General features: G+C 38.3%; 1 protein-coding gene across 1 annotated transcript in view; it reads right to left on the reverse strand.

Moving 5' to 3' along the window:
• KPNA1 (karyopherin subunit alpha 1) overlaps nucleotides 1-26,791 on the reverse strand; it is a 58,325-nt gene that overhangs the window by 10,672 nt on the left and 20,862 nt on the right. The window contains exons 7-13 of the mRNA XM_014884135.2: nucleotides 21,240-21,328; nucleotides 19,860-19,959; nucleotides 19,140-19,303; nucleotides 17,948-18,026; nucleotides 15,606-15,731; nucleotides 1,859-1,986; nucleotides 944-1,122 (exon numbers count right to left, since the gene is read on the reverse strand). Of these exons, the coding sequence (XP_014739621.1) occupies nucleotides 944-1,122; nucleotides 1,859-1,986; nucleotides 15,606-15,731; nucleotides 17,948-18,026; nucleotides 19,140-19,303; nucleotides 19,860-19,959; nucleotides 21,240-21,328 (865 nt within the window). The remainder of the gene's footprint in view (nucleotides 1-943; nucleotides 1,123-1,858; nucleotides 1,987-15,605; nucleotides 15,732-17,947; nucleotides 18,027-19,139; nucleotides 19,304-19,859; nucleotides 19,960-21,239; nucleotides 21,329-26,791) is intronic.

The following is a 26,791-nucleotide window of genomic DNA, read 5'->3' on the forward strand; positions in this document are numbered from 1 at the left end:
CTGCAGAGAAAAGCAGTACATAAAAGTTACAGCTCAGTCAAAGGATATGACCATGATAATTTTCAATCTGTTCCATGATTCTCTCCCATCTTCAGAAAGAACAGGCCCCTCTACGGAAACCTGTATCCAACTTGTACTCTCCAGAACCAAGGAAAGCCATTCTGAACTACAGAGATCTCTGTAACTGTGTTACGTGTTTCGTACTTTCCGTCTGCCTTTCTGTTTGCCTTGTGTCCTTTTCACTCAAAAATTAAATCAATGAGCTTGAATGGGTAAAGAACAAGAACTCGAACATCTTTTCTGAAGAGACTTTTAGGACTGTGTTTCCCAGAAGTGTGTTCACAGTGCTTTCTTTATGAAGACTGACTACAGAATCACCTACGTGTAAGCTGGAATAGACTTCTGATAATTATCTAATCCAAACTGGACTAGATCCATCCCAGCAGTACTAACCAACACCAGATTAGATCTGATGTGTCTGGAGAAGTATTCCAAACTTCCAAGGATGGAGACTCCATTTCCTAACCTATATAATATATATGTATACAATGCAGTTAAACTAAGGCAACCAGTTTTTGGGTAGGCATTAAGCACATGGGCAAACTCAAGACTTGAAGTCAGATAAAAAGAAAAATAATACATCAAGGAATGATGCTATAACGAAATCCAAGTGTTAGCCATTCTAGTAAATCTCTAGTAGTAGGAATTGTAGTGGTTTTCTTGTTAACACTTTTTACTCTGTATGAATCAAGAAAAGAAGATCTGTACATTCTGTCTCCAATCTATACACAGACAAAGACAATGTAGAAGATAGAGTACAATAAAGACTTATCAAAGAACAGGTTATTTTCAGTAACAGTGATATAGAACTGGGCCTGCTGAGACTCCAATGGGTTTGTGACCATTTCTGTATCCCCTGACTTCCCAGCTATTTTGTTCATACCATACGCTTCTTCAATAAGAGCGCAGTAAGGATTAATGCCAGTGTCACTGCGTTTGGATTCCTGCTCTCCAAGCCTCAGGATGTTCTCCAGCCCATTCAGTGCTACTTGCACAATCTTGGAGTCCATTACTGTAAGGAGGTCGCAGAGTGGTTTGATGCATCCCAGTTCTACTAAATACCTGAAAAACATCACATGGAACCCAGTAAATTGTCTGCAAAATTATAATTGGTGTAGCCATTCAAGCACTTAGTATGAAAGTCAAACGAATCAAAATAATCAGATAAAGTATCAACTTGACTGAAAAATTAGAGAAATTACAGACATTTATTTCTATCTAGTCAATTCTGGTGAAACAATGAAAATAACCTTAAAATCCTTTCTCTGTCTCACTCTCTATAGCTATGAAATAATAAATTTTTTGTACCATAATCTGTATTTCTATAATGGTTACTTATAAATATTTTCTATAAAGAGCAATTATATTCATTTAACATGCTTGTAAAGTCTTTTTTTTATTTTATACAAAACTGCATATAAGCATAATGTACTGGTGTAAGCTAAACAGGAGAAATAATGCATGTGATGCCATCGTCTGAGGGGCTATGCTATTCCTCTCCAGACTGTTACTGCACTCTGTTATAGTCTACACCACTCAGAAGTTAGTTTAAAAGCTGCATTTCGTTTTTTTCACATAAGACAAATGATTCAATTATGTAAATAAGTATTACAGCTGAAATACTTTTACAGTTTCTCCCTGAAGGAATGAAAGGCTCATTCATAACAAGGACACGGTCTCTCTGGATACAGCACTGAAAGCATTCTGAAAGCTTTTTCAGTTTCTAGGCTGATAGTTTGTTTTCTTGAACAAACAGTAATTCAGTCTATTGCACTGAAAGATTTAAACTACTTCGTACTTGATCTGTTCGGCAGAGCCTCCCGATGTCGCGTTTGTGATTGCCCAAGCAGCTTCCTTCCTTGTCCGAAACTCAGCCGTTTGCAAAATATTTATAAGGGCTGGGAAGATATGGGCATCTATGACTGTCTGCAAAAACAAATGACATGGCAGGGTCATAATAAAAATTAGAAATAACTTCTTTGTCCTGAGTTAGTTAATGTCTGTGCCCAGCATAACACATATAACAATGGAATGTCGCTTTATCAAACATCAAAACGGATGAACCAGTTTTCAGCTTTACATTCAAAACCGCAGTTCTGCTGTGGTCTGTTCTTATTCTAAATGAATTCAAAACACATTCACACTCAAGTGACTGCCGTACCTAATGAGTTAATTATACTCTGACAGCAAAAGAATGCCATACTTCCCTTATTTTTCCAGGTAGTAAACCTCTCAGCTATTAAGTCAGTAAACCATTAAGTCATTAAGATCCCTTGAACTTCATAGGCCTGTGTGCCATAATATATTTCCAGTGGGTGACACAACAGAGCAAAGTTGTTCATGTTAGAACTGCTTAAAACAAGCAACCATCTGGTGAAAAGACAAAGCACAGATGGCTTGGTAGTAGGGTTCTCTGCTTAGCTCAACAAACTGATAGAAGCCAATGAGCATTTGGGCAGCAATTTTTAAGTTTCTGGTAACTCCTGAAAACAGCCTTTTGCATTAGGACAAAAATTAAGCCAGTTTTCTTACACACCTATGACAAGGATTTGAAACACTTTGATAAGGATCATTCAAACAAGCAAGACCTTAGGATTACTTTTTTAATCTAACACTTTACAAGTATAAATCATCACAGAACAAACAAAGGGAAATCCAAAGAAAGCCAAAAAGATCCTTTTCACAGAGCTCTGTTGAAGAAAACAGATTACATACAGCAAAAAGCTACAGTCAATTCACAGTGTGAATGGCTAACCCGGTAAAAATAAAACAATTGTTTGATATTTCTTCCTGTTTGTCTGGGCATCCACACTGCCTCAGCTTTGTAAATCCATACAGCCTATCAGTTGTACCAATAGGCCCACAAACACGGCCTCCTGTGCCAAAGAATCCACACCTCTGATACAGCAATCTGGGATCCTCAAGGAAAACTATTACTTCCATCATGCCATGTTTTTTTACATTTGTACATTGCCAAGAATATTTGAAAAAGTATCCTTAACTGAAATTTTAGAACATGACTGCTGAAAGTGATAGGTCATAAACAGGAACCAGCTATTTAAAAAAATCGAAAAATAGAAAATAAAGTATCCTAAAATGAGACGCATTTTACCCCCTCACATACTTTACTACAAAAAAACCCCAATTAATTTGTGAAATTATCACTCTAAGGGTATGTGGAACATAATAGCATCTGCTCCATTAAGGTTATCAGATCAAGGACCTTTCCAGCTCAAAAGCAGATACAAATAACAGGAAAGTAATAAATAAAACACAGTGACACAAACCTGATAGGCAAGGGATAAGGAAACAATCACAAAGAAGAAAAGGTTCCAGTCACTAATTAATAGGTCATTAAGAAACTACAGGCAGAGAGCCAGCCTGGACTTTGTAACTGATAACAGGGACAAGTGCAACTGTGCAAAACTTAGTAAGAAATCTTTTCTTAACTATTTTACCACCTAACCACTCTCTCTATCCCACCTGAACACTGTAAGGATTAGGTGCTAGCAACCAAGCACGACTCACTTCGGGCCAGGAACTGGACCAGACCTCAGACCCCTTGTGTCCTTGGGGCCACCAGCTAGACTGGGTGGGCCGGTGTCTCAGCCGCTCAAAGGGCCATGAAATCAGGTCCCATAAAACGTGAATTTGGGGTCAGCAACTGGTGTCAGGCCTTGGATGAAAGGACCCCTGCAAACTGGAGCAGGTGAAGGTCTCAGCATCAACCACTGGGGCAAGATCACAGCCCATAGGGTCCATGTGCCTAAGACACCAGCTACTAGGGGGACTAGAGCCAAGTTTAATGAAGATCCCAGCACCTCAGCTGCAATAGGACTGCAGGTAACAGGACCCATTTGCCTGGGCACCTGCTGTGCGTGGTGGGGGAATTTATGTTATACCCAAAAGCAGTGGTGGGTGTGGAAGATCACAGTGTACTTAAGATTGCTGGCAAACTGGCTGAGCAGCAACTGGGAGGCCCAGGATCCAGGCATGGACAGAGGGTTTGTGCTGATATTCTGTGGGTCTGCAAGCGTGGAGATGGCCAAGACAACCATGTGCATCTGTTTGCCAGTGAGAATCAAGCTGAACCAGCCAGTGAGTAGAACCCAAGCAGAGAGAGTTAAGAGAGCTCCTGATGGAACCATGGACAGCAGCTGAGCAAGAGAGCCCACACTGGTACTTGACATATCTGTGACTGTGCACCTAGAGAGTGAAAGTGTTTTCACCAGCAAACTTCAGTCCGCATCAGATGAAGAGGAGAAAGGGGACTTGTCAGTCTACACTCTGCTTTATGTGAGTCCAGAGAATTCGATACAAAGGTGTTGTTGAGGCAGAAACCCTCAGAAGAACAATGTGCTACAGGGTGTCAAGCATTGGCTACGGAAAAATCTGGATATGGATATTTGAGGGCATTAGGATTTTACTATTGTGGCAAAAAACAAGTCAAAAAGAATCTCATTATCTCTTCTTAAATCCCCTCTCCAAAACAATCCTTTTATAGAAGATTCATTTCCTTAGAAAGTGTCTTCTTAAAACCAACTTCTATAATAAGTACTAAAATCAGAGCATGCTACATGATAGTGTGCAATTAAATCAGCAAATCTTATTTGACAGGCAGTAACTAACACTAGTCTTCAAATTGCTAAAAAAAACCCCACTACCTTAAAATGTTTCAACTTAAAACTTTGTCATAGGTTTGATTTGCCAATTTAAATATACTCATTTTTCTGTTGTGAGACAGAACTAGGAGGCAAAGAGCAAGGCAGACTTAAAACTTAAAAGGGTATAAAAAACTTTATTAATTACACAAAGAAAAAGAAAGAAAAGCAAATTCAGAATAAGATTTTTAGACCACTCCTTCCTCCCTTTTTCTGACCTTTATATCAACAAAACAAACATACAAAAACTATTTCAGTCAGTTCTCAACTTAAATAGTCCTTTTCAGTTTACTTTGGAGAGAGAAGTTTCTTCTTGTCAGGCCATGGGGACTTTTCCAAAGGGAGGGGAAAAAAAAAAAACAGTTTTCTCGTGGCTTCACTTTTCACAATTCGCATCTGACCGGGAAAAGAACTTACAAATCGTGAGGCTCTTCTCATTTTCACAGCTTTTCCAAAGCTGTGCTTATGGGCCATGTTAAACTCATGGGGTATTTTACTTATGGGGTATTTTATTTTACTTTTAAGAATTAACTGTTCCAAACCAAAAATTCTCTTCATCTCTCTCTCTCTGTTCATGCTTTATCTCCAGAAACAGAGATCCCCTTTTCTCCTCGGGGCAAAGGATTGTCAACAGAGATGCTTTTGATTAACAACCTATCAAATGGAACATCTCCAACCCCCCATGTCTTTTTCCACAGTTTATAGAAATATTCAGTGCAATATCAGTTTATCCTTATAATCTTACAAAAGGATTTTCAGCCATCTTCACAGCATCTCTTCATTCTCCTTCTACCTAAAGAAACTTAGCTTTTTCATTTTTCCCTTCTCACTTTGGGAAGGATTGAAAAGTCTGCAAGTCTTATCTCAGCATTGAAAAAGTTAAGATCTCACACAGGGAAAGCAAGACTGCAATGCTGGCGCTGTGCCAAAATCTCAGACACTCAGGCCACACTGGAAAAGTGGCTGGGACCTCAATCAGCCTCCGTGGGCTCAGCTGGCACTCACTGTTGATGGCCACCCCTCCTCCCTGCCAGGCCGTGCCAGCTCCCCACACAGAGGCCCGGCCCTGCCCCCCCACCAGGCCCACAGGCCTGCAGTGGAGCCAGGCTGGGACGTGTTACCTGCACTGCTGCCAGAAAAGAAAAAGAGCTCTTTTCCGGGTTACCTCCTTCAAAATGTGTGTGCACTGAGAGAACTAATTTTCTCCAATTGGTTCTTCAGGCTGTCAGTAACCAAACCAGCCTTCAATTGGTCCCATCACTCACAGAGGAAGCTCTCATAGACAGAACCTCTCTCTGAATTTGTCCGTCTCCAAGTTAAGCCAGCACATACTTGTAAAATAGTAAGCCAATTCCAGAATAAAGGGAACTAACAACACAAGAGCAATTAAGTGGGAGAAACACAAAAGATTGCAATTGTTTTTCTTCTGGCTCAATCAATTTTGAACTCTTTGCTTCAGTGCTTGGATACTTCATCTCAGTGGGTAAAATTACTGTTCTTGAGAGGAGAAACACGCATTTCAACCTTCTCAGAAAGAACTCTATCCAGATCTCACATCTCTTGGCTGAGTGCTTTTACTTCTATTTCTATTGTATGAAAGGTTATGGGGACTTTGCTTCGTTTCTGCTCTACACTGAAGTTGGCTATCTTTACCCAAGCAGAACAGGTTAAAGCACCACAATGAATCACTGACTCTCATAAGGCACTTCTCCGAAAGAGACTGACTCAAGAGAGACAATTACTAGTCAGTGTATTTTTGTTTCCTACTGCCTGACAGGCAACATAAGTGTTGCCACCTCACCCTAAGCATGAGTCTTAGTGAAAGGTTCTCAACTGTCCCTCTGTAATACAGCCAAGCTTTTTCACTAGCACTCTCCCAGCAGTTGAAACTCTCAGAGCTCAGGTTTAAGGAAAAAAAATACATTACCTAGGTCACTGGTACCTAATTACCTAGAAAATGGTCTCCTTTAACCTTAATATCATTCACTAGATTTCAAAAGTCTAGTTAAGCTCAGCAAGGGCGGAAACAAAAAAGTACCAATACAGACTAAGTGCTAGGCAGCATCTATTATTCACACCTTGACTTGTAGCCTGCCCACAGCAGTTACTCTTGAAAGCACACGAGAATGCCTAAGGATTGCCATCTCTACAGTATTTTACACGGAAAGAACAGTTACTGGGGAAAACAGGTCACGTTTCCCTTTCAGGTAAACTTCTTTTAAGTGATAAAATAGTAAATGCTAACACAAAATTTGATTTTGTGGTTTTTCGGGGCTTTTTTTTGAGGAAAAGCAAGTCTCATGCAGAGCAAAACCCTAAAGAACTGTGGCAGGTTGAGACACTTAAAACTTCTAAGGATGTAGATCAGCTTAATTCAAATTACTTTACTTTTTTTAGCATTCCTATAGTGTGTGTGCCTGACGTGAAAGAAGTGTGTTGAAGCATAAAGAAGTGTAGTGCATAGAAAATGCTACAGATAAGCATAGCTTTTAAACAAAAGGAACAGAGTTAAGGGATTTCAGTTCAATGAGAACTTGAAAAACATGAAAGAAATAAAAAGGTTTTAGGCTCCTACTACTAGGCACTGAGGTACCATCTACAAAATACATTAGAAATCTCTTTTTTGCACAGTAGGTAATCCAAAGCCCATCCTTTAATACATTAAACTAACACTGAAGTTTTTACCCAACTGCATCCATTGGCATTTGTTGGAACTAAACCTCCTCTTGTAACTACAAGTCTTTCAGAAAAACAAAATTGAATTTTAACTGAAATTGAATTTTAATTGAAATATGAACTTTCAAATTTGATTTCTAATGCTCAGTACTTCAGCAAACTTAGCCCTCACTTTTATAGTGTCAACTTTTCTATGTTTGGTTTGGGGTGTGTATGTTGCTTTGGTTTGGGGTGGTTTTCTTAAAAGTTGGTATCTCTGTGTTGTAGTCCTCTAGGAGGGTTGCCTGTCTCTTGGAAACACGCTACCTGTCTTATTTTAATCAAGCTTCTTCACTTCACAGTATTGGATTTTTAAAGAGTCAAGCTAGATTACAAAAAATGAATTTTCTAAGTATCATTACATCTGCATGGATGTTTAATCTAAATATGTTGTCAGGGAGGTCTTCAGCCATAGTATGTTAAATTCATATTTTGAGCTGGTCGACACCCTGCAAGAATTTGCTTCTCCCTCTTTGGGTTCCCACACCTAAATCACTTGTGATATGCAAACACACATTTAGTGTGCACGTGCTGAAATCACATGTCTACACACCATTCATCACATAAATGTGAAAGCAAACAAGTCTTAGACTGTGACTCTTTCCCTGCTCCTGCGAGCTCTCTGATTAACAAATCAAAATTACTGTCACCATGTAATTGGCAGCTGCAAATACGGCACTACTGCTACGACCTCCCCCTCCTGGCTGGAAATTTTAGTTCAGAGGCTTCTCAGTGACTTCTTTTCCAGTTACCTTGTTTATTTATTCAATTTACAACTGCTTTATAAAAAACACAGCAAATATTTGTAAGTCAAAACTACTTCACACTATGGCATGGGTACAAAGAACACTGCCTTCCTAGAGCCAGAGGAAGCACTTCAGACCTCAGTTCTAATGAACCTTTATGTTGTTGACATAGATAACCTAGCCTACACCCTCCAAACTGTGTGTAAAGCAAACTTCTAGCCAGTTCACACAAGGCTGTTATTGCCATCAGGAAGAACCCACAGCATAATGAGCAGCACCTTGTTGAGCTCTCTCCTGCTTTTAGGGTCAGTCAATTCTAAAAAAACCAAAACAAAGAAAAAAAACGAAACCAAACAGAACAGCCAACCTCCCAAAGGCAGTAACAAACCACTGACTGCTGTGGTTTTCAGCCAGAATAAAGAAATTAAAAGTATTCTAGCTAGTTAAGATTCTTAGGTTACTTATGCAAACTATGACATAAACTAAACACACTTTATATTTATGGTAACTTGATGCCTGTATAAACCACAGCTCTGTATGAATCATGTAATACCTTTTCCATGTCCCCAGCACTACTTTTGGAGTAGTCCCCAGTGGTCCTTATGAAGAAGAGCCTCTGACAACTCTGAGCTTGTAACTTTCATCACATTTTGTAAAAATGCATTTCATTCCAGAGTTTTTAGAACTGACACACAATATATCATTTGCTACATTTTCCCATGTGACTCTTCTGCAAGGTCAAGAAACTCTAGAGAAGGAAAAATATGGCACAGATCCTGTTGCTACCATGCCTATCCATACTCAGACTTCCAGATGTTCTTGTGAAAAATTAAGGTATGTTAGAAAAGAAGTGAGAAGTTTCTTAACCTGTCAAAAGCAGAGAACTCCTATGATGTCTTCACTGTCAGACATGGAAGATCGTGTCTGATGTACTGCCCTCCATTGCTTTTCAACAGGTTGCGAAGTTAAGACAGAACATTTTCTGAGGTATGTGATAGCCTTTCATACCCTTCAGAAGGGTCGACAGTCAGGATTAAGCTTCAGTTGTGCAGTTCTCCTTCTGACTCCCAGGAAGATGTAGTTCCCCTTCTCCCTGACTGGGGAAGCTATCCACTGAAGTACAGCAAAGCTGTATACAAACTAGGAAATTAACAAACAAAAACTATACTTAGTGACAATCACGATTGCATCAGGATATACACATCCATCCCAAACCTTGAAAGCACAGAAATAAAGAGGGGAAAGACTGCTGTATTCCACACTTTTCTGTTGCCTAGGCACTGTCGATAACACACTCTGAAAGGCTTTCACTTCCACCTTTGGTGGGGAAAAAAACTCCAAACCTCCTGTGCTTTAGAGCAAGAACTACCAAACTAAGTTCAGCATGCACTTTCACACATTTCATGCATGTTAATTTACATTGCCTTAACACTAGAAAGAGTTTACTTGATAGTATTGGAGTGCAAATCTAATAGTGATAGGCTGCTGCCTTATCTTTTAGAAATGGCAGTGAAAGCCTTTGGAGTGTGCCACCAAACAGCATCATAGGCAGTATGAAAGTGGAGATGAATATAAAAGTCCTTCCCTCTGACTTTATATTTCCATACTTACAGTGGGTGGATGGAGGGAGTGTAACCCAATGCAATCTTAGACAGCACTTAATATAGTTCTGTCTGTTAATACTGGTTAGGTAAAATACCTATCAGATTCATCAAAATATTTTAATGTCTTCCTGGTGTGCAGAAGGGATTGCTAGATTATGGCTTGAGCACTATCTGAAGTTCCATAGAATTTTAACATCCCAACTGTTCTGAAGCAACAATCCACTAGTTAGATCAGCTGGTAACTTGCAAAAATGTGGGTTACTATGCCAGGCAGACGTGAAAAAAATTATCATGTGCTGAAATCATTCTTGTCTGATTTCTGGCTAAAGATTGTGCATGTTCAAAATCCGATAAACATCACAGAGAGTGGAACAGATCTGGTCCCGTTTATGACCTCTAGTAGCAACTATTGAGCAATTTAGAGGGACTGGGAAGAAAGGAAAATAAATAATTTCATTTAGAGCTGAATCTAGTATCTCACAATTCCTTTTGTAAGGAAAACCAGATCTCAAGAAGTAATGTTTTAATTCATCACAATGTGAAATTAATATAGAGAAATAAAAAAAAACCAAACAACTACCTCAACTCATAGATGAAACAGGTTCACCCATGAACTTAAAATCAAGTATTAATCCCACATGGGAATAATCCTTTATCATCAAAGCGATTAAAAACAGAAAACACTTTCATCTTCCATTTTAGCATATGACCACATTCAAAAAACATTTCACCAAAGAGCATTTTTCAACTTCAGAAATCCTTTTTTTAAGTGCTTTTCAGCTCAAATGTCTACAATGATTTTTCCATTAAATAGGAATTATCTGAACTAATACCTCAAAAGCATTTTCTAACAAATGCAGACTTATCAGCTCCAGCTCTAGAGGTTTCATGAGGAAAGGAGGTTTCATCACACCTTGTATCTCACACAACATTCTCTAGGTTAAGACCAGAAACTAAAGAATCAAGGGTATTTCTGGAACTTGTTACACATCTCTGATGAGACTTTCCATTTAACACAAGGTAATCATTGCAATCACACCTGCAATTGCAAATCTTACTTGCAAGAAACACTGACTCTGAGCTCTGCTTACAACATGCTTGATTGGATTCTCCACTGTGCTTTACTTCACAACTTTCTCTAATGAACCATTTTCTGCAGTTCCAAAAATCAAGCCCTCATGATGGACACGATTCCATCATGAGGAATTCCATGATATGTCACCATTACCAGGATAGTTATATCACACTCACAATCAGAAGCACTGGGATTTAACCTAATTATTGTAACAGTCAGTATAGATTAAAATGGGTATGCATTTAGGGCAGTCATTTTTTCACTACAAAGCAAGTGTGTGCTTGGGAGTTTGAAGGCAGATCAATTACTCTGAATGGGGCCTGAGTGACTCCTAAATGAAATACAGCTTCCACTTTTGAGAAGATACCTCTTACATTCTTTTTCCCTGGACTTGCATAACACATCAACACGCTTCCAATCTTGCCTGTGACATATCCTAAGGCAGCTGCTTTTAAGCTGGATTCTTTTAAATACACATGTATTCTGTTGATTTGTTTGACACTGTTTTCTTCCTGATACAAAACTACTGAGAAAGAGAGCTTCTGTGCACATAATCACAAGTGTTTTTCTATGCAGAGTTAAAGGGCTTTTTTTGCACTTTTAAAGAGTCACTGTTAGAAATGAAGATGCAATACTAACGGCTCATAATAATAATTTCCCTCTCCCTTCTGACCTCACCTTTTCAAGTCACTATGCAATTCTAATCTGTTCTGAATTGAAAGGAAGCTGATCTGTGATAAAATACCCCAAAACATTTAAAAACTGCTAAACACGCACATGCATAGACTGAAGATTTTGTTCAGGTAGATTAGGCAAGTTCTGTTTTAACAAAGGAGAGGTTATTTTATCCTTACTCGTTTTGAAATAAAGACGTGATGACAGTTTAGAAGACCAAGGATTACCAGGGATACAGATAAGATTCTTCAGCTAAAGCCTCACTTGTGCCTGAGTAGTGAATACCAGGTGTGAGAGTACTGTGCAAACAAGGACAGGCACCCACTCCTTCATTTGAACACAGGACAATGTGGTACAGTGAATACTTACGAAGAAGTTACAGAAGTGAACGCACTACTGAAATAGCTTCTGGTGCACTACAATTCAAGTTACCTCTAGGACTCTTCATAACTATATCTTCAGTAGATCAAGAATATGAAAATAGAGACGCCCAAAGTTTCGAAAAAATGCTCTAACAACAAACTACTTTCCATTGTGACTTCTGATATGTCTTTATGGAATGACTTTCTATTTGGCTTTCTAAAGCTCTTCTTAAGTTTAGAACGTCTGTATACAATTACACATCCCTAAGCAACCCTCCAAAAGACTTGAGAAAAATCAAAAACTTACAACAATGTATTTGGTTGGACTGCCCCTCAGAAAATACTCTTAGACTTCCAAGAAAAAGCAGAAATGTCCTTCTAGAGAGAAAATACTGTGTTTCTAAGGAGGTTGTTGAAGGGATAAAGAGCAAAAAAAGACTCTTTACTGCAAGAAACACAAAGGCAAAAACATTTTAACCTTGATACAAGCAGCAGTAAGTACCTTCTCTGCATTGCTACTTGCACAGCAACTGCATTTGCTGATGTGGGAAAAAAAACAGTGGTACAGCTGCTGATTTTGCACAGTACTTTTTGTTAGAAATTCAGCTAATCCACAGATTAACACACAAACCACAATAAAGGCAGAATCAAAATTCTTGGAGCTCTACCAAGATCAGATCGAGTAACTGTATTGTCCCTGTATCTGACAAAAAACATAACCTACAGCAGTAAAAACAAAATCCTGATCAAGAAAGCCACAGCAAATACCACTGTAGGGGGTTCCTTTCCTCACGGTCCCACTTTCATCTTAGTCACATCCTTACATGAAACAAGGACTTACAGAGCTTTCCACCTTTTTAAGTTTTTGAGTTTTGCCTATTCGTTTCCTAACATAAGGATCTCTGAATGTTAGATGAGCACTCACTCTCATTGACAGGAATTTCAGGTATCTTGGCAAAGACTGAAGTGTATTTCACAAAGGCATTAACTTTATTTCCTATATTTTCCAAGATGAAGCCCTCATTGAAGGTATATGAAGCTTTATGCTGCCCCTTCAGCAGCTGAATGTTCTTTGTAAGGGAGAATGTAAACCAAAAAAGATTCCAAGTGTCACCTGCAAAGGGTATAACATACTTACTCCTCAGGAAAAATTTGCAGCCTTTTCACGGTCTTGTGCAAGAAGTCTGCAAAAAGAGAAGTAATTGCACCCCACAGGTGAAGCAGCTTAACCACTTCAGGCTAATTCTGACCATACAGAATGAGTAATCCAGAGTCATCATTATAAGAGCAGTAATCAGGGTGCCTTCCAAGGAAAACAGAGGCAACAAGTATGCCTTGGCTACTTTTGCCAATATATTAAGAGGCTTGGTTCACTTTCTGTGTAAACATTGTTTCTGCCAGGTTACTAATGAGTAAGACAAATATTTCCAGAGTCTAATATTTCTGACACTTATTGCCATTCGTGAAAGAATAAACGTCTCCAGCCGGACTTTCATGCATCCTCTGCAATCTCTGAAAGTACTTTATGTATCCAGTGAGAGAGAAAAGAATTGAAAAATACAACTTCAGAACTAAATTTGATTTACATGAGACAGTTATTCAACTGCCTTGATAGAAACACTTCTATTTATCACATAAAGCCTGGTTTCGGGGCCAGGCTGGATGGGGCCACAGGAAACTTGATCTAGTGAATGGCAGCCCTGCCCATGGCAGGGGGGCTGGAACTAATGATCTTTAAGGTCTCTTCCAAACCAAACTTTCATGATTCCATCATTCCCTACAATCTCTTTTTCCAACACTTCTGCAAAAGAGAAGGAATGCGGCAATGTTCTTTGTATTGGGTTTGCATGGCAAAGTTTTGGCAGCACTGGGGGGAGCTACAGGACTGACTTCTGTGAGAAGCTGCCAGAAGCTTCACCCATGTCTGACAGAGCCAAAGCCACCTGGCTCCAAGATGGACCTACAACTGGCCAAGGCCGAGTCCATCAGCAATGGTGTTAGCAGCTCTGTGATAACTCATTTAAGAAGGGGGAAAATTATTGGGCAAAAGTAATTGCAGCCAGAGAAGAAAGGAGTGAGAATATGTGAGAGAATCAGCCCTGCAGACACCAAGGTCAGGGCAGAAGGAAGGGCAGGAGGTGCCAGAGCACAGATGCCCCTGCAGTCCATGGTGCAGCCCATGGTGAGGCAGGATACTCTCCTGCAGCCCATGAAGGACCCCAGAGCAGGAGAATACCTGATGGAGTCTGTGATCCCATGGGAAACCCACGCTGGGCCAGGGTCCTGGTAAGACTTGTGGCCCTGTGGAGAGAGAAGCCCACACTGGAGCAGGCTTGCTGGTGACACTGGTGACCTCAGAGGGGACCCATGCTGGAGCAGCCTGTTTCTGAAGGACTGTCTGTCATGGGAGGGACCCCATGCTGGAGCAGATGAAGGACTTCCCTCCCTGAGAAGGACACAGCAGCAGAAACAACCTGTGATGAACTGATTGTATTCTGCACTGCCAAGGAGAGGAGGAAAAGAATCAGGGATAAAGTTAAGTCCAGAAAGGAAGGAGGAGTGGAGAAAAGGTGCTTTTAAGATTAGTTTTACTTCTTATAACCCACTCTGATTTTGACTGGCAATAAATTCTATTAATTTCTCGAGTCAGGTTGTGCCTGTGACAATAATTGGTGAGTAACCTCTCCTTGTCCTTAACTCATGAAACTTCCCTTGTATTTTCTCTCCCCTGATCAGCTGAGAAGAGACACAGAGCAGCTTTGGGGGACCTGACATCCCACCAGGTCAAACCACATCCCTGAGAGACAAGCAAAAAATTCCCTAGTACAGCTGTTCTTGAACAAAACTCCATATTCAGGGAAAACAAAATATATTGAGCTGTTTCTGCTTCATCTAGACAAAGACTTTTATCTGGGCAAAAGATGTTCCATCTCTCATTTATTCCTCATGGAGACAAGTCCTGGGAATTCTTCCTGATGGCTGACATTCAACCCAGACTCAGAACAATGATTTGATCTTTTTGGGCCTAATTGTAATGACTGACATAAGGGAGTGGTACTCATATGCTTCTGTGTGTTTTCACTTAATATGAAGGGATTGCAACATTTTGTGTAATCAGAAAGGGCAAATCCCAGGACAACATGTTAGATAGTCTCCATTACTGTTCAGTTTTATAAACAGCAGATTTAGATTTGGCTAAGCACACATGCCTAGAATGAGACACTGTAAGGCCCATTTATGGAAATTATAAAAGGAATTATAAGAAAATATAAACATAAATTACTTTCAAATGTATGTCCGAGTCTGATGGTGAAACCAAGAAATATGTGATATTTTTGTGAAATATTGGATTCTCAAAGTTTGCAGCCTATTCTTTTCATTCTTGAGAATTTCTGTATGTTAGTGATTGTCAAAAGCACACAGCAAACTATTTAAGACAAAATTTTCTTGAGCTTAGCCATGTTTTGGCATTTTCTAACCTGTCTTCCTCCCCCTATAATGTATAGAGGATTAGAAAATTTAATTATTTGAATTTGGAGATTACTGGGCTATTGAAATATTCTATTACACACAGTAATATGCTTCTTGTATGTAATTATGTATCTATAACAGTTCATACACACAAATATGCACTTTATGCACAAAAACCACCTGTGCTCCTTCTAGCCTGCAAGACAAAGATTACTGATCATAGCTGAAAAAGTTACCTGGATCTGGGCTTTGTTTCCAGCTGTTATATTAGATATTGTCCAGCATGCTTCCTTTTTGATAGATTCTTTTGGGCTGCTTAGCAAGTGCAGCAAACTCTGCAGGGCTGAACAATTCAGAATTACCTGAATACAACAGGAAAAACAAAACAAAACACACCTTAGAAGAAATTTAGGATAAAGAGTCACAGGCATAAGGAGTACAATGTCCTGAAAATATAAAAAGCATACCCCATTAGATGATCACAGGGATTGTTTTTAAAACCACTAAATATACACACAAAAAAAACCCAGCAAGAATTAAGAAGTAAATGTTTGCAGGAAAACTAAAGAGCAAAACTACCAAGTCTTTCAAGTAAGAGATCACACTTTCATAACGATTCCAGTGAGAACTGAAAACAAGATACTAAGCACGTTATGAGCAAACACAAATAAAATCATGGTATTTTCCTCTATTTTTGTACAATTGTAAGCACCAATTAATTCTGTTTTCCACACCTGCTGGCATTGTGGTGCAGAGTGTTGTATCCAGCAACATTATGAATGGACAATTCTTATTTTAAAAATTACAAAAATTGCAAAAACCCTGCAATTTTATAGTGCAGAAAAATTGCAGCAACATTTCCATTTCCTAAATGACCTAAGTACAACAGAAAACACCCCAGAACTTGGATGCTACAAGACAGCACCCTTGAATATGTCATGTGTGATAGTGAAGGACTTTTTGACCCTCTAGAAGGGCATAACAAGATTCAAAAAATGAAAAATGAACTTTCTTTTTTGTTTTAAACTTCAATTCTAACAATGAAACCAGAAGCTGGGGGAGTATACCAAAAAGCACAGTAGTTTTTGCCTTGTGTGGCAAAAGAAGACACCTTGGAAAGAACAGCGTGGTACAGAATTTTAGGAGAAATATTCCAGAAAAGCTGAATCATGGTCATGACTTCTGATCATGGAATCTGAGAACTTACTTCCCTTGCTTGCATCCCACCAGGTCAAACCACTACCCTGACAGACAAGAAAAAAATTCCCTAGTACAGCTGTTCCTGAACAAAACTCTTAAAATCTTTGTACTCCTCACTAAGATTAAAAAAAACAAAGATTATGGTTCAGGATTTTATCAGGTGTCTGCTGGGACAATTTTTTTTTTCCTTCATGCATGGTTTTAGCCATGTTCAAGCACTGGCAATTATTAATAGCTGAAGATGAGAGAAAAAGTAAAAGGAAGTTTGTTTTACAGAAAGTTTTCCAGGAACTGTCTTGTATGTTGCATTCATATTCAGAAATGTATCAACTCTCAAAGCTGGGCTCTTCCTTCTGATTACTGATTTTTACATGCATCCTGTATCACTTTTTAGCATACAGCACAATCTGCAGGTAGGACTATCAAACTATCCTACCTATACAGTTCTCTAGAATTTTAGGAAAGCTCATAGTATGCTCCTCGGAAAAAATCACGTACAACAAAAAAGTTCAAACTATTTCTTACTTATAATCTAAGATTTATGGAGTGTTTAATAACCTGCATTGCATGTGAATTAGCGATCCCTTGTGGTTTTATCTTTAAGGAAATTATGAAATCACACCTCAATCATTCTTTATGACTGATCTGCGAAACAAATGCCACTGAGAAAAACACAACAACGCCTCTGCAATTCAGCTACACAAAATATATTGTAACAATCAAAAAATCATGTTATCTTCCTCCTAGGTGTAAGATATGGAAACAGTGCTCTGGTGCTTAACTCATCTTTAACTCCAGTCTCAGAGTCACAGAACTACAGAAGCATCCCAGTGACAACCTAGTGCCTCTGAAGCACCAGGCTTCCTGCCTTCCGGTTTAATTCCAAGGCAGTGGTGGGAGTCACTGCCTCCTACTGACACTTCTCCAAACAAATGCTAAGACACAGCTACACACCACCCCAAATATCACCAGACACTTGTTTTCAATCGTAAATACGACATATTTTTATCATATGTATGATATATTAATCACAGATTGGTAATAGCACTGAATGTGACAAGCCTTTGATGGCACTACCAGCGTACATCACTCAGCATAAAATTCAGCCTAAGAGACAGACTTGCTTTAAATAAACCAAAAACATCCCACACTTGAGGGGTATTGCACAGCTGCCCACAAGTCCCAAACACAGCTACCTTATAACCATCACCAGTTCTGGATCAAACAGAAAAACTGAAAACCACATTTTGAAGCAATTAGTATCATCAACCTTCACTTTCAAACTTCAAAAGGAACAAGAAGAGGTGCTTGTGAACAGGTTACCACAATTAACAGAAAGATGAACTGCATTACAACACAAGAGAAAGTTAATCCATACCTGGGTCTGGATATCATCTCCTGTAACAATGTTTCCCACAGCTCGTAAGGCAGGAGATACAACTTTGTAGTCATTGTGCCTAAAATCGACAAAGAAAAATATAAGTATTAACCTTCCCAAAGCATCTCCAGCTTCATATTCTCAAGGAAGGAACATCTATCAGCCAGGGGAAAGCTTCCCTGATAAATCTGACTTTCAGTATCTAAATAAACACTCTGATTTTAAACTAATGGTAAGTCTTTCTAGGGTTTCTAAATACTTAGACCTTTAGATGTCACTCAGCAGCATAAAAATAAAATATTAAAAGAAGAGAAGCATCCTTGGGAAGAAAAATTAATTAACTACAAAATACACTTAATATAGCATGCATAAAGGCCGAGAATGAGACAGAAGAATAGGGACAGAAGTTGTGTGTTTAACCCATCAAACCCTGTTTTGATCATCTTCCATCATTATATGCATCCCTCCATCATCATTGTTAAATCAGAACTGGAATAGTAAAGGTGAAGGAATTTTTTTCTCAAATTAAAACACTTCTTTATAAAAAGCTACTTAGAGGCAATATGTTCTATTCATTAATCCAGCATCACATTTGCTCTAATGTTAGAGGCCTTAATAGTCTTTTTATTTACATCACTGAAAAACATTATTCCTTGTTCTTAGGCCATTGAATGGTCCATGTCCCGACCTTGGATCTGAAGCAATTGCTCTGAACAAGGCCAGAAACCTGTGACCCCAACTCTCACAGCTACACTTTACTGACCAAAGTGGGCATGGACTCTTCTACAGTAAGGGTTGAAGAAATTATTTACATTTAAAGTCCCTGGTACAGTCAATTTTAGTAAATTGAACTATTTCTTATATTTTTATCTTTGATATCCTGTAGGTAATTTCCTTGTTAGGTAACTATAATATGGATTTCAATGACAATGTTTATTATGGATTTTACAAAAATGTAGTTCTTAGGTGTAGGAAAAAATCTCCTAAAAATAAACAAAATTAATAAAAGAAAAGTTCCATTGCTTTTGATATTAATGACAAACAGAGAACATTAAACAGACAGGTAAAATTAAAACTCAATTCTTGCTCTTTGGAAATTGTAACATTTCAAGACCTATTTAATTAAACTCCTTATTGTTATAATCTCGATGTCAGGGAAAAGTGTGACGCTTGCTTGCAACAGATTTCTTACATCAGCAGTTCCACAAGTCTTCTGCAGACTCCTGCATCAATTACAGCCTGGATTTTATCATTGGGGCCATCAGACAAATAGGACAAAGCCCAGCAGGCATCAGCTAATACATCTGTATCATTGACAAAGAGCAGCCAGGAAAGCACACTAAGACAAGGTGAAACCTGTAAGACATTAAGAGGAGATACATACAATTAAAAGGGCTAGAAGATCTATTATTACATCAGCTAATTTTGTCTGTCATTATTGGATTAAGCACTGGCATCTTAAGATTCAATACTAGGAAAATTTCAGACCTAGCTAGCACTTCCGTGCAGGACTGTAGCTATACAAGCATGGAGAAGCATGTCTCCAGAAAAGCACCACAGCAACTCCTCAGCCTCTACAGAACATCTGTCAATGAAACTCAGACTTGTCCACTAAGAGGTGCCATGTGCTGCTCTACAGCAGCCAAGATGTGCAGGATTTTGTTCTGCTGTGGGACAGTCGTCTCCAGCACATGAACAGTAACAAAAAGTTACGAGGCAGCTGTGTTAAAACAGTGAATGTCTGCCCAAAGGACTAAACAAAAAACTTCAAAAAATTTCATCTGTAAGAAGCCTATCAAATATTTCAGAATTTCTCAGAAACATTCCTTCTGTTTAGTTTAAATTTCACCACCTGAAACTAATAATTTGGCTATCACCACTTCACAACATATTTTTTTCAAGCATCTCTTACCTTGGCAAAATCAGGAGGAGGATTTTTCCCTCTGCAGAGGTTGGACAGAGCCCATACAGCATTTCGGGTCATAGTAAGACGATTCTGTTTTGAAAGCAATCTAAAACAAACCAACAAAAAAAGTTACAACTCTTGCTTTTAAAAAAATCAGAGTCAAGAAACCCCATTATAACTGTGAGAATCATTAAATCAAACTCTTTTTAATATACACCAGGGCAAAATATGATAGGTTTTTTAATATAAAAATACATCCTAAAGAAAATCATCCTTGATGTCTACTAACATACATGTTAGATACAGGAATCTAGAATCCCAACAAAAACAGTAAACATTACACTAAGTTTCACTCAAATGCTTAGATATGACGTGGCATATTAACAGTCAAAAAGCTGCAGGAATTGTGACAAAATTACTCGAAGGAGGAGGACATGCAGGTACTTTTGAAGAGTACTTTCATAGCCAAACTGCATTTTTATGTCAGTCTCAGATTATGAGTCCCACTTTGGCCTAGGAAAATGCAGAAAGGCAAGACTTAATTTTCCCACAAGTGTAACAATTCACTTTCCTTTTCTCACAGCCATCTCCCACTTTACCAATGTCTTTATGAGAGCATGGGAGAATTCCCCTGCTGCAAAGTGTGCAAAGGACAGAGACTGAGTAATCGTAATTTGGACATGACAACACAAGATGGTGTCATTGTTTCAGCAGTAATATGCTTCTTAAGCAGAGAACCATCAAAATAATTAGCAGGCTAGAGAAATGACACACAATGGGACATCATTGACCTGGATTTGTTCAGCTTTAGAAGGAGATGGTGTGAGAAGAGATACAACTGCTGCCAACAACACTTTAAGAGGTGGATACAAAAAACAGGAATCCAGATCCTTCTCAAAGGTGCATAGTACCAGGACAAGAGGCACTGTCACGAGGTAAAACACAGAAAATTCTGATTAGTTATCAGAACACTGTGTTTCACCACGCCATGGCCAAATAGTGCAACAGGTTACCCCAGGTAGTTACGGAATCTGCTTTTGATGTTCCAAATTTGACTGGTTAAGTAGTTGAGCAATCTAATCTGTTCTCACCTGCTATGAAGAAAGGCTTTGACTAGATTACCTCCAAAGGTGCCTTTCAACTTAAATTATTCTGTGACTCTAAAATAAGCCCAGACATCCACCTACACTGTAGAATAAAATAGTTCCAGTTTAGCTGCTTCTAAAACATGTTTCCATTTTAGCTTCATTAAAAAAGTAGTTCAGGACTCCCCTGTAAATAACTCTGATTAGAAAACAGTATTATTATTCTTCAAGGCAAAACCCAAATTTCAGTCTTATCAGGGACTCAAGCAAAATTCTGGAAAACATATTAAAACACACTTACTGCAATAAAGGGGGCAAGATATTACAGTCCAAAACATAGTCTCTGCACATAGTGCTATCTCCAGCAATGTTGCCAAGAGCCCATACTGCCTGCAATGAAAAACAGAATAATTGCTTTTATTCTCAAAATTCCACCAGTCTAACATATGTATTAGAGTTGGGAGATAATCTGTTCTCACTGTTAGGTCCTGGACAACGTACACAAGGGGAACGCATTCTGGTTACAAATTACATGTATACACTCAAGCTCATTATATGATTCAGGAATATTTATGGAGATCTAAGAAGAACACCATAACAGCAAACATGTATGTCTCCAAAGATTGTGCAGGCAGACATACCCTTGCTCTGTCCATAATGTAAAAGCTAAGCTCACTTCCACAGGCTTAGGAACATTCTAATTCTACACTCCTTGTTCACAGCTAATTTAAAACCGGATGTTTGTAGCACATGTCAAGCAAGTCTGCATCTACCCATAAATGTTTGTGTGGAACAGCTCATAATTAGTATTTACCACGAAGCCATAAAAGCATGCACTTTTTACACTGTCATAAATAAAAATGAGAATATAAGTTCAAGATAAACCAATATTCAGAATCGAAGAGTTCATATGGGCCTGGACATATATTGTTTAAAATAAAACTCTATGAGATAGAACCAATGTTGCTGATTAAGTCATATGCATGGCAAAATTTAAGGGTTTGGACATCAGTACTACCCCTAACTTCATTCTGAGATCAAAAATACCAGAATTAAAGCAGCATGAAACCCATCTTCTGTAATATGATGGGAATAAAAGATTTAATGGGTTTTGAGTTATACATTTGAGCTAAGTGGTGTTTTTTATATCACTGTCCACTAGTATGACAGCTCTAGCTTTGAAAAGTAGAAATAGTCTATGTCAAGTATAAAAGCAGTTTTATTTCCATGCAAATTGCAAGAAACCTTATGAAGTTCTATCTACCACAACTATTACTTCAAGTTATTTACTTTAAGTGTCATATCACATAAATACATGTATCTGCTTATTTGGTTGGTTTATTTGGCTCTTGGCTTTACAGACACATATATCTGTATATATATTTCACATATATCACTGGAAGTACTTCCAATTCTGCATACAGAATTTGTCATGGATAGCAGCTGAATGTCCTCCCCAAATTTCTCTTCAGTTGAAGGCTATGTATTTAGCTGCAGTAAAATGAGTTATAGTCCATAACTATTTCTCCAATTGAACAAAGCAAGTTCCTCACACAAAATAAACATGTTCTTCCCTCTCTATATATCTATTTCAAATAAAATGCTCCTCTAAAAAAACTGACAGAATTGCCAATTTTTTTACTTAAAGGAAATTTTCAGATAACCTGAAATAAACATATTTGTTCATTTTCAATATGGTGTCAATTAACTAAATGCATTAGATTTCTCCTGTAACATGTTTTCAAACAGTGGCAAAAAGATGCTACTTTAAAAAACAAGACTCCAATAACTCCAGAGGCCCAAATCCACTAGCAAACCCTGCAAAATGAAGACAGTTAAAACCAGAAGTATATACAGAATGTAGATATAGACGTCAGCTTGCTAGATACAAAATAAAGAGACTCCTCCTCTGTACCAGTACTACCAACAACGGCATAGGATGGGAGCCGTACAACTGCAAGCTGTGAAGAAAGTAGGCGACTATTCTGGGGAAGGATTAGTTTGTTTTGTTTTCTACTGTGTTCCAGGCTTCTGCTGTCAGCCACAGTCAAGAGGCAGAGCACGAGACTATACTGACCTGTGCTATGAAAGAACACAGCCATTGTTACTGTGCAATGTTTTCCCAAAGCTGATCATCAACATTTTTCATTCTAATTCTTATTTTTTTACGACGGTTGTGACAACAGTTTATCTAAAAAATGTAACTTTGCGTCTGGCAGCCTCTTGGACTCAAAGCACGGAAGACAGCTACCAGAAAAATGTAGCTTAGAAGACAGAACACATCCCACCTCCTTCAAAACTTAACTCATCGTAGAACTTTAAGGAGCCACACCTGTTACTCACCCCAATATTTGCATTGCTACAGCAAGAAAAAAGCCTGAGGAATGAACCAAAGATTTCAGACAATTCTAAATAAACTCGTGAATCTTCTAAAAACATTTTGGGAGGAAAAAAGTTAGAATTTGGAATAATTCTCTTTCATTGAAATGTGAGTAATTTTGTATGAAGACACAGTCTCCTTGCCTGTACACCCTCACAAAGGCAAAAAACAAGGAAGCCCTATTTCATTTGTCAGTGGTCTTTGTTTCTGCCATTATAGCAGTATCTATTTTTAAGGTTGACAAGAGTGATAATCACTTAATCCAAGAATCCATTCTGACCCCGAATGACTGACTGGTTTTGCAACAGCAAATCTCACATCAAAAAGTCTGACCAGGGAAGTCAAACAGCACCTCTGCTTTCCCATTATTCAGTTTTTTTAAGGCAAGTAAAGTGGCTGAGTGGTCTGGTTTCACAGGACCTGGTAAGAGAAGATGTCACAAGAAATCCTTGTAATGCTTATGACTGATAGGACGCAAGATGCCAATTAATTGAAATACCTTTAGAAAAATACGAAATGTTTCATTCAGTAATGAAGATGTCTTTCCTTAGGGAATTATTTCAGCTCTTCAGATGAGTAAAGAACGCTAGTCAAGCTCATTTAAACTCATCAAACACTGCCATAAATACAAAGCTCTGTCATGTTTTCCACAAACACATGAAAAATGACAAGTTTCTTCAGGGTTTGTTTGTCTGAATAATGTTCAATGATTTCCATTTCTTCTTTTGTGCACTCCTCAAGATGCAAATACTTGCCACAGTATTTAGGCTTTGGCTTCATTCTACACAACTCTAACGTTTTCATGTTCATTTCTGGATAGTTGCAGAAGTAAAAGCATATTTAGTTCCATTAAATTTTAAAGCTTATTCATCTGGCTAAAAAAAAAAAAAAATCAATTTCAGTACCTTCTACAATCTAAATCCCAGCTTAAAGATGACCTTAATTTTAAGATTTGTAGCCTGATTTTTTAACCCACATCTTAAGTAGAAAGCTGTGTGCAAACTCAAAGTGCAAATGTTGCCTTGTTAATTGACAGCATCTATTTTTATACACTTGTATAAATTTCCATTTATTGCTAACAGTGGAGTACGGTTTGTAAATGGAAGCAAATATTCGATTTATTCTACTCATCACTCAACTCCAGTATTTTTTCCTGCAGTACTGGACAACTTCAGTAGTCAGTAAAAGTGAAGCACAAGTCTTGTAGAGTACTGTTGAACCATATGGTGCCTTCTGTGAATAATCCATGTGCTTTTTGACAACTCCTCACTTTCCCCTGGATTCTGAAGATTCTCAGCCATTATTCCTTTGGATATTTAAATTACATGATTAAACCAATCACCAACAATGTGCAGAGTTTGCCTCTAAGTGGAGCAGAAATATTACGAAGAATCAACACTTTCTGAATATTTGGATGCTGACTTGGGAAAAGGATTCAATGCTGAGATGAAGATGGTGAAGATTAGCTTGCATACAAGTATGATTGGCCAAGTGAACACAAGGAAAGTGAACACAAGGAAGGATACCAGAAGGACACATGATGACTGCTACTACATCCTAACACAGAAAACATCTTTCTTTCAGTGGTCCTTCTTCTCACATCACATCTGACAAACAGAGAAAAGTAGCTCATCCTCACACCTTGACTGTCCTGATTTTGATTACCAAGCTTGTTAGTAAAGACTGTTCATGTAAAAGCCAGAGCCTGGACACCAGACTCATGGGTCAGCTCTGCCAAGCAAGTGATGGTTACCAAAAGGAATAGCAACACAACTAGAAATGGAAAAATACTGAGGGAGAAACATACTGGTTGCCTCGACTGAAAATGCAAACTTTCCCAAAGGGGAACGGGGCAGCTGGGGATGCTCATGCCACCAGCTGTCCAGCAGAGCACAATGACACACACCTGTAACTGTGAAACTATCTCGATCCTCCTCAACAGGCAGCACAATGCCTTGCATGGGATTTGAAGGAAATTGAATCAAGGAAACCCGAGTTGACATCTGGGTTTTAAGTAGCACAGCAGAAAAAGCCAGGAAAGAACTGCAGCTGAGACACTGCTGAAGCCACATCAACCTTAAGCACATCTAAAGGGCTTTGATGGAGTCTTTCAATATAAATTATTTCAGACAAGTACATCAAAATTCCTAGGTGTCTTTTGGAAGAAAAAAATCATGGTAAGTGGAAAAGGGCTAGGATATATGCCCACTGACTAAACCTAAAAATCAGTACACTAAAAAAAGAAATGGGGAGAGGTAGGGAGATGTAGCCAAAGTGTTTTTCATAAATAATGCAGACGCAGACTCTGTGATAAATTTCATTTCTCTGATGGGTAAAATGTATGCTAAATTGTTTGACCACTGACCACAGAAAAAGACTGACACACAATGCAAGTAATGAAAGAGTTAAAGGATGGTGGGCTAATTAAATGAGGCCTGCACAGCTTAATGGGAAACAGATCTTGCCAAAGGATGCAAGGTATCATTTCGTTAACATACATGTTGCTTATTAAACATAGCTATAAAGATTCCTTCACAGATTTCAATAAAACAGCTGATTCAGAATCTTCACTACACTCGGAAACTAGCACATGCAAAGGAAAAAAGTGTAAAATTAACACTGGCTTATAAATATGAAAAATACATGTTGAGAACATTGTGATCAGAAGATAAGGTACCCTGCTAACTGTTCCTGACATACTGCTAAGGGAAGTTAGAAATAAAAGACAAAGTAAACCTGTAGATCTTTAAAACTGACTTACTGTAAAACAAAAACAGTGGATAATGACTAGCCAATAAGTAAGATATTATATATATTTTTTGTTTATGCTATGCTACATATTCAAAATAATGTTATCACCTAACATTTCCTTCTATAGAATTGCTATCCCAATTAGAACAAAGAAAGACTTCCTAAAAACAGCCTTCGATACTTTTTTCTCTCTTCATCTTTTACTCCACGATTACAGGGTTAGCTTCTGGCCCCTCTGCCCTTAACACATCTTTATATTTCTATATTTTCCTGTATTTTTGTAATTTCCTGCAAATGCAGTTGCTTGCAAATAATAATCTTCACAGTACTACAGTGAGACATAATCAAGGTGATCATTTCAGGATAAAACTGTAGCTAAATATCACCCAGTTTCAGAAATCCAGCTTGAAAACTCCAGGATCAGACGTGCTCAAAACACAGGCCTAACTATAAAAATCACTGCTGAGTTGTCCTCAATTACAAAATGAAAAGAAATATTTCACCCTGAGCATTAAAAAACCCCAGAACAAGTATCCACTTACTGAAAACTCAGAGAAGGAAATCGTCCCGCAGCAGACACTAAGCAGTAAAAACATTTTTCTCACAAGTGGCTTTTTCTCTACAATCGGCTCAATTGTAAGAATTTCTTCCCTATTCTCCTCTATGCACTATAATTTGTTCCAACTTTAGCAAACAGGGTCACAGTGTAAAAGAAAAGCCTC

This window comes from Sturnus vulgaris, chromosome 2 (assembly GCF_052056855.1).
Source record: "Sturnus vulgaris isolate bStuVul1 chromosome 2, bStuVul1.hap1, whole genome shotgun sequence".
NCBI lineage: Eukaryota > Metazoa > Chordata > Aves > Passeriformes > Sturnidae > Sturnus > Sturnus vulgaris.